Below are 9480 nucleotides of genomic sequence, written 5' to 3'. Positions count from 1 at the left end.
TGCGTATCTGTTCAAATGCCGAATTTTATGCTTCATCTATGCCTTTATTTTATAGTTTGAACACTTTGAATATTTATGATATTAATAAATTTTAAGTATTTGTATGATTATGCATCGTTATTTTGCAAACACATCACCGGAGTACCTGATGGAAATGTTTTCTTTGAATATGGCTGTACATAATGATACCAGAAGTAGATAACTCTTAAAGCTAGAGTAACTTCCCATTCCCTGTATAAATCTTTTTTTAATTATTATTATTATAAAGCACTCTGTTTGTTCTACTGTATTTGTTTGCTGAATATTTTTTAACATTTTGTACCTGTACAGCAATATTGTATATAATTAATATGAATGTTTGTTATTATACAATTATCTGAAGAATGAAATAAAACGAATGAATGAATGAATGAATGAATGAATAAATAAATAAATAAATAAATAAATAAATAATGAATAAATAGATAAATAGATAGTAAATAATGAATAAATAAATAAACAGAATTAGCGTGTTCGATTCCACCAAAAGTATGAAAATTTAGGTTCAGGTATATATAGGGTCTATAGTGGGTTTAGAACATACAAACATCATTCATTGCTGGTTTATTAATGCATTATTTTTCTTTTTTGTAGGTTTGGTAGTTTGTTTCCGATCTGTTTCATCGCTAGTGCGTGTCTGTGTGTGTGTGTGTGTGTGTGTATGTGTGTGTGTGTGTGTGTGTGTGTGTGTGTGTGTGTGTGTGTGTGTGTGTTTTGGGGGGGGGGGGTGGTAGGCCTATTTCAATTGGGGAATGCACAGGATTCTAAGACAGAATTTAAAAGACAACTGAAATGCAAGAATTGAATAGAGCTCGATGAGAACCGCATAAAAGGCTTATGCATCAGCAGGGTGCGTTTCACTCTTTATTGGATGAACAATAAAAAAAAAAAAAAAAAACTGACCTGAACTGAGTGAGTAGGCCCATACCCATATTTAGCAGCAATTATTTGACTGTGAACCATACATTCAATGAAGACTATTCCTACAGGTCCCCGCTACCTGTTCAAGACTTAACATTCAAGAAGCCAAGTTGGACAATGTATCACAAAGCCGTCTTGTCTTATAAGTTAGTGATCCCCACTGTAGGCCTACATTATTCATCGGCTCAGGGTCTATAATAGGTCCTACGCCTGCGCAATGGTCTCCTCTGTGTAAAAATGATAACACAAGATAAAAATCATTGAAATGTTACTCCGTTCCTGTTGAATGGTTACTAATACATGGGTCTTGATACTTGCATACTTTGCTTCCTTCGTACATCATTATCATTCATCGTTTACGTGTGCATGTAGCCTATAGCTTGAGAAATAATCAAATCAAATCATTATATCAAATCAAATCGAATTGAATCGAATCGAAGCGAAGCGAATCAAGTGACATTATAGGCCTATACACTAAACCTATTTTTTGGAGATTTGGGGACCATACAATGGGCCACTGAAAGTTAATTCCCATAGACGAATCGTTTCCCTCAGGTAACTGAGAAATTTGACGAGAATAGATGACTTAACCCTAACTAGGCCGGGGGGGGGGGGGGTCCGAGGCCCCCTCCCCCCCCCCTCCCCTCTCTCTTTACGTTCGATGTATCACTATCGCGAAAAGCTATCGCCGCGACATTTCATGACTTTTTTCTTTCGAGTCTCCCGCATCTTTTGACACCAAATTTGCGATGCCCGGGCGCGCGGTTCCGAAGTTGTGCATAAATAGTACGTGCATGTCAGACCAAAAATTGCTCAAAAACGTGAATTCGTGTACAATTTCAATGCAAACTGTGCACACAGGCAAATTTCATAAAAATATGATTATTTTGGGGTTTTATAGATTAAAATCAATTAATAACATATTTTCTTGTTCGGAACAATGTCACGGACAAATTTCATCGAAAAAACAATGGAAAACGTAAAGTCGAAAAAACAAAGAAATACATAAGAAATTCAAAAAACAATAAAATGCTTAAGAAATTTTTTCTGATGGCACAATTTTTCTCTTACATTTGCTAAGGACACTAAAAAGAATATTTACACAAAAATGCGCCTGTTTTCAGCTTTATTTAGTGATTTATACCAAATTGTCTGATTTCATGCATCATTATGCATAAATTAGCATAATGTAGCATAAATGATTTTTTTTTTGAAAAATTAACTTCATGGTACTTTAGATTACGTCATAGGCAATGTGTGTGCCAATTTTCGTCGCGATCGCGCGGTCGACGGCCGGCTCTACCATTTACCTAACTAGCCCGGCCTAGTTATAGGGTTAATGAGACGAAGTTTGAAAAAAAAAAGTGGCACCCGTGGAGCATTTTTTTTCCCCCAAACACGGGAGAAAGAAAAGTTCGTGGGTCTCGGCGCGTAAAGGGTGAATTTCGAATCTGCAGAAATAAGTCTCAACAGAAAGGGTATTAAATTTTACAAGCATAACAGTAAAAATTTGATCAAAATACGACAAAACGCAGTAGAGTTATAATATTTTATTTGTTTAGTAAATTTTATAAAAAGCCCAATCTTGAACAATCGATATGAATATGGAAATTAGTGAGCTGATGATATTATTATATGTCATCACCTTATGATAATGTCTTTTCATCGTTAGAAAAAAAATACGAAAATTTGATTTTTCGCCTATAAAAGTGTTAAACTGTAAAAATGTTATTCGTGGTTAAACATATAATGATCAATAATTCCAGATGATATAGGATTTGAGACTGGGCCATAATTGAGTTTGAGCAGGTCAATAGGAAATTTCACGATTTCTTGTATAAAAAGACTTTAAAGGCAAGTTGTGATGCGATGATACATAATTTATTATCATCAACTCACTGTTTGCATGATTCTCCATATTAACTGATCAAGAGTCGTTTTGTGAAAAATTACAACGAAACTTAAACATTTTACATAACTTCAATAATTTTCTTCAATTTTAATAAAATGTCCACTCTTGTACTTGTGTAATTCTTTACTCTTTCTTTCAAGACTATAACGTTTAACTGGTCAGAAATTCTCCCTTTAAGTGTCAATATTGACTTGTTCTGGATGTACTTGATATCACTACTGATGACGAGTATAGTTTTGTTTGAGATGGGGCTTCAGGTCCCCAACTTTTTTCTTTTTTTGTGAGACAATGAGAAATTTCTTTAGAAATATGAACGAGCATATACAATTCAAGAGGAATTCAAAGTTTGTTTGATGTAGAAGTATTATAGTGAGGTCCATGTACTTCTGCACACAGCACGATGGACCTTGCACAATTATTCCAGGCGCAATATTCCCACTCCCCTATAGTTTCCCGCTTTTCACACTTTCTCATGCCCAGTGGCGGATCCGGGGGAAGAGGAGGGGGGCGCACCGGGCGCCCTCTTTAATTTTTCTATTTGATTTTAGTGGCACCAGAAAAAGCCTTTTTTTCCCTTGTCAGCCGATGAAACCCGGAAGTGGCACCAGAAATACCGCCCCCCCCCCCCTTTACGCAATTCTTGGATCTGCCCCTGAGGCCAGTATCATTTCAGCTTGTAGACACAATTTCGATATGTGGTCTGATACATTTTCTCTTCATGAACTTTCCTTTTATTTGACGTCGATAATCATCGTTGATTATAGCAATTGTTTTTTACACTGTATATCCTGTTACTGATGTTATTTTGCATTGAAATGTTAAAAGAATATCATTGACAATGTTATTTTGTACACAAATGATGAAAAATGCAGAAATAAAACCAAACTACAACGACAACAAAAGTGGTTTGAAATGGCTAGGATATAAAAAGGAGCTCTAAATAAAAGGTGGGACCCACCTTTTATTAAGACCACTTTGTTTTACTTTGTTTTGGCATATGTCAAGTGAGCATTTCAAAACTGATTGTCATTAAATACACTTTAAATGTAATTTTAGAAGTGTATGCTCTTTAATATTTCGTAAGTGGTTTTTAATCATCTCGCAAAAAGTTTAACTCTGAATTCCCATCACAACCGAAACTACTGTATACCATCCGTTTTAAAGGACAAGTTCACCTTCATTAACATAAGAATAAGAATTGAGAGAATGCAGCAATATTAATAGAACACATCAGTGAAAGTTTGAGGAAAATTGGACAATCGATGCAAAAGTTATGAATTTTTAAAACTTTTGTGCTGGATGAGGGACTACTAAGGCTCGTGATGTCATATGAGTACAACACTATAAAGAAAATGTAAAGAAAATTCAACATATTTTCACTTTTTTCGCATAATAAAAGAGCACTTGACTTGCCTCTTTCTAAAGGCAATGGGAATAGCATTACCCATAACATATGTTAGTAACGGAATGTGTACTTTTTTCAAAAGATGAAATTTTGTGAAATTCTCTTTATGTTTCCTTATGTTGTTGTACGCATGTGACATCATACACTGCAGTAGTCTTCTCATCCAGCGGTGACTGCACAAAAACTTCAAAAATTCATAACTTTTGAACGGATTGTCCGATTTTCCTCAAACTTTCAATGATGTGTTCTACTAATATTGCTACATTCTCTCAATCCTTATGTTAATGAAGGTGAACTTGTCCTTTAAGGAGGCAATATTGTACCACATTTTTTCATGTCTGAGCTTACGAGGTGAGCGTCCACTAGACTAGAACAAACTAAACATGAGGAAAAGGAAGAAGAGGAGGAGGAGGAGGAGGAGGAGGAAGAGAGACAGAGAGAGCGGAGAGAACGGTGAGAACGGTGAGGGTGCCCACGTTCATTAAAAACCTGTCTGATTTGAATTCAATAACTAATCAAGTATATTATTTCAAACTATGCCATCTCATTGACATTCTTTTAATCTAATTAGCTCTGGAGGATTTTTTTTCATCGTCTGCATTGGAAAATACCACAAATCATATTTCACCATATGAACTTCTGCATTAGTTACTCTCTTAGAATGCTACAGAAGTGCAGAAGTTGCAGAGTTTCGCCGTGCCTTATGTTTATCCACCGCTTAAGTCGCCTACATATATTTGCATGTTTGTTTAAGCTTTTGCGTAAGGGCAGGAGACTACAGTAGGGAGTACTGTACTTTTTTTTCTTCTCGTGCTTTTTTTTTGGACTAAAGTTATCCTTTGTCCAAGCTTCAGAGTATCTGAAATCTGTGACAGAAAGCTGCTGGCTGTTTACGTATTAACGAACGTCATTAGCTTTCGTGCAAACTTTGCGGGGGAAAAAAATCATTTTTTTTTTTTTAACTTCTGTGACTTAACACCACCTTGAAAAACAAACAAACAACATCTGTATTGATTATTTATACAAATGCATTCATTTTTCTGCATCACTTCCGTCACATTTGAATTCCATGGCAACGCCAAATCTTTGTCCGACGTTTCCCTGAGGGATTGTGAGGGGAATATAGCAACAGTGTTCATAATAACTGCAATTTGCATTTCATTTCCGTCTTGCCATTGTCTATTTTGTGTGGTTCTCCCAATACACCCTCTTACCAATTATTCACAAGAGCTATTATGATTGTGTATGAGCTCTTACATACAACTGAAAGTTGTTCCAACGAGTTTCTTAAAAAAAAAAAAAAAAATCCTTGCCCCTAGTCTCTCTCAGTGGTGTTTTCCGTCGTTAGTGTCACCTTCGCAGCGCAGTGCATGATTTTCCCTAGAATGGGAAGGAGGGAGTTCGGGTAAGCGGAGAGGAGTTCGTCCTTCCCGTAACCATGGTCGTTGACGTCGCCGGTGATAATGGCTGCCTGACACACCTGCGCAGTGACATCCACACGATAATGGGGCATAAAGTTTCAACGAAGGGAGAGGCGATGGATTGAGATCTAGAGAACAGAACAATTTACAGCCAGATTTCACAGCTCTTCCTGCTGTAAACGTGCAATACACTATTGTTCGCAGGTCGCAGGCGACAATAAACTTATTGGTGCAATGTGGTACATTCTACATGCCTGTACGTCCACTGGGAATGACAGGCACCTCAGAGAATTTCGCAATGCCTGGATATTGACAGCGAGAATTTAATGTGCTGCCGCTGAGGGGAAAAAAGGAAGGAGCAACATTCGGCCGATGCTTCCACGAACACATCTTATAGCAAACAATCAAATCAAAGCAATTGCAGAGTCGCAGGAAGAGGCGCAAAATCAATACAGAATTCAACAACCTCCTTAGATGTCACGCACCAACAGACTACATCACCTCCCCTCTCTCAACCCACCACTGATCTAAGAACGGAGAGAAAAAAAAAAGAGCAGAAACAACTGCTTCTAAAGAGGAAGTATATCCACTTCCAACTGAATTGAATTAATGAGATTTTTTTTTTGTCATTCAGTCAACGTCAAATACTGAAAAGAGTTCGTCACCACATTCAATTTCAGTTTGAACAGTGTGACGCAGGGTTAAAGACAACTATGGGAAATGAAAGCGAATTCGTCAGTTCTACGTCGGCTACTGCCGAAAATCCAGAATATCTCTCGGTGCAGTGGACAATCAGCGTAATATCGATCTGCGTGTATTCCATCAGCACAATTCTGGCCATTTTGGGAAATGTCACAAACCTTATCATCGTGCCCAAACTGAAAAACCAGTTCAGTGAAAACACCAAACTATCTTTCATCGTTCTCGCGGTGACCGACCTCCTCGTGGGCCTCATTTGCGCCAGCTCTGGCGTCACGTTCAGTGTACTCGACTTGCCCGAGGGCCTCAGGTTGGTCATCACGTGGGCTTGTACAGCCTTTGTATGGACCTCGATGTGGGTTCTTACAATCGCATCGGTCGACCGGTACATCGCCGTCACTCGACCGCTGCGCTACCACGCTCTTTTCCCGCGCCGACGCTTCGCTATTATGATATTCTCCATTGTCGTCATCTCATTCGTTAATTCTGGAGCGTGTCTGCTCCACACTCGCCTCTCCGGAGAATGCTACCCGTTCTCGGGCATCTGTGCGTCCACCGTCGCCCCGAGCTTTGCGGTCTATTACTTTCTACCGGTGAGCGCGGAGTGCATCACGACTTATGTCAACGTTCGTCTACTCTTGATAGCGCGGCGCCACAGACGACAGATCGCATCCCGCGGGCAAGTAGCGGTCAGCACGGCGGCGGCGGCTGAGGGCGGGGTCCCTCCCTCCGGTCTGAAGGGCCTGAAGACAATCTTCGTTGTCACTGTGGCTTTTTATATTGCATGGCTACCCAGCTCCTTCACGTCCATATTCCATCTGGTGCTTGAAGTTCGGATTTCACCAATACTCACTATAATCATCCGCTACTTGATCATTTGCAACAGCTGGTGGAATGCCATCATCTACTGGATCATCAGCCCGTCCTACCGTCGGGTCGCCATTCGTCTGCTCCGACAGATGATCGGGCGTCAAGAAGTACTTGATTTCACAAGCACCGAAAACAACGTTTTCTCAGTGGAATCTCACTAGGTGTAAATTGTAGTACATGTATAATAGAAACAGTACGAATAGTGAAGAAATCGTGAAGAATCGTAATAGCAACCTAAAGTTATATGTAATTTGCACATCACAAGGGCATACAAAAATGTGTTTGACAACAATGTAGTGTGAACACGTGTTATTGCATACATTCGTTTAAATGACCAGGCAAAGGGATATATCATTTCTTTCTTTTTTTTTCACAAACCATTTCGAATGAGTGTCTTTGAAAGGAAAGCAAGTCAAATTAAGAGGAAGGGAGAGTCGTGAGAAGAACATCGATTATCATACATTCAAACTAACAAAACTTTTTGGATATTCAACGATTTTCAGTATTGTGTTCATTTGAGGTAAAGTAATCTTAAATCGAATATGAATGCATCGACAAAACGATCCCCTTAATTGAACATTAACTGATAAATTGGTTCTACTGCGTAATTTGATAACACCTGTTAAAGTGATGCATTTGTACTATTTTCCTTGTCAGAGACAAGTCAAGCTCATCTTTAATGGGGTTTTGTCTTTGTTTTTTCCTTTTTTCTGGTTCTGAATGCTTTCCAAATGCAGACTTGCATAAAACAACCGTCTTGAAACTAAAGCGCAATATGCCGGTATCGATTACACAAATTTACTCTCTCTGATTACACAAATATACTCTCTCTGTGCACATTGTACTTGGATACATTCGTTCTCCATCATTGTTCAAACTCATGGCGATCGACGAGGCTGGGATACACTTGATCTGTCCGCCAAATATGTTATTTGAGGGTAATAAAATGCAATGAGCATTAAGGGAAAATCGCGTGCGGACTGTAAAAGGCTGCCAGTCAAAACATGGCCAAATTTTATCAAAACGAGTACATTCCACAGAAATGGGACGAAACCGATGCAAAAATCGCCAGTTGCGGGCATGACCACACATCTGAAATTTGTTTACCTGTTTACGGGGCATTTCGTTATTCATCGTTGGGTAGAATATTATGAGCAATCAGGATTATTACTTTTCCGTGACTTAGATTCTGTTTTTTTTGGGAATATCATGTTCATATTTCTACATCGAATGATGCAATAGTAATAATCATAATCATAATAATCTTAATAATAATAATAATAATAATAATAATAATAATAATAATAATAATAATAATAATACAACAATATAATTTTAAGGCTCTTAATACGAATGTTTCTAAGCGCACAGTTTACCGGAAAATTGATATTTAGTTCAAAATAATACAAAAATACAAATACAAAAATAAAAAGATAGATACAGTGTATAAATGCGATAAGTACTGAGAATCAAAATCAGTGTGCAACTCCATCGACCGACCCACAACTGAACCATTCCAAAGGACTACCTAATAAAAGATAAGTTTTCAGGAGAGTCTTAAACTGATTAACGGAAGTGGCTAGATGTATATAGGCAGGTAGAGAATTCCAGAGAGAAGGGGCGATTGTAGAAAAAGCACGATCACCATATTTTGTGCAAGTATGAGGTCCAGGAGTCAACTGCACGGTAGGATGAACGGAGGGATGTACAATTATGTTGGCTTCAGATCAGCCTTGAAAGCGCTTGAAGAAACGAAGTGAGGAGAGAAATGGATGCACGTAAATAACTATTTAGGTCCTACCCTATTTAACATTCGAGTCTCTGTATTACACAATGTGATCTATTAGACGTTCAGTGTTGCTTATTAACCCTTTCTGTACCAGTGTGTCAAATGTGCACAAGTTTTACACGTATACCTATGACATGTATGAAAAGAAATCAATGCGGCAAACAGAGGGTTCATGTACCATCCTTAATCCTTTTTTTATATTATATATATATATATTTTCAGAAGAACAATCTTCTGTTCTCAATGTTTGCGGTATGTGTATGTGAACAATGAAACTTTCTTGATACTTTGCTTGCCAAAATGTGAATGCAATTTTCTTTTTCAAAGAGTAATTATCATCCCTTTGAGTATCATCACCATCTGGGGTTTTGCACTGAGAGTACAAATTCACCAGATACTATAGGAGATTATCGAACTTTGGGTT

At 38.0% G+C, this 9480-nt stretch overlaps 1 protein-coding gene across 1 annotated transcript; it reads left to right on the top strand.

Moving 5' to 3' along the window:
* The first annotated feature begins 6411 nt into the window (after positions 1-6411).
* Positions 6412-7428, top strand: LOC140244080 (trace amine-associated receptor 6-like). The gene has a single exon (XM_072323730.1). It carries the CDS (start codon positions 6412-6414, stop codon positions 7426-7428), a length of 1017 nt encoding a protein of 338 aa, XP_072179831.1.
* The last annotated feature ends 2052 nt before the right edge of the window (positions 7429-9480 follow it).

Source organism: Diadema setosum, chromosome 20 (genome assembly GCF_964275005.1).
Source record: "Diadema setosum chromosome 20, eeDiaSeto1, whole genome shotgun sequence".
Taxonomy (NCBI): Eukaryota; Metazoa; Echinodermata; class Echinoidea; order Diadematoida; family Diadematidae; genus Diadema; species Diadema setosum.
Note: the sequence above shows the minus strand (reverse complement) of the source record. Positions and strands in the feature narration are given on the sequence as shown.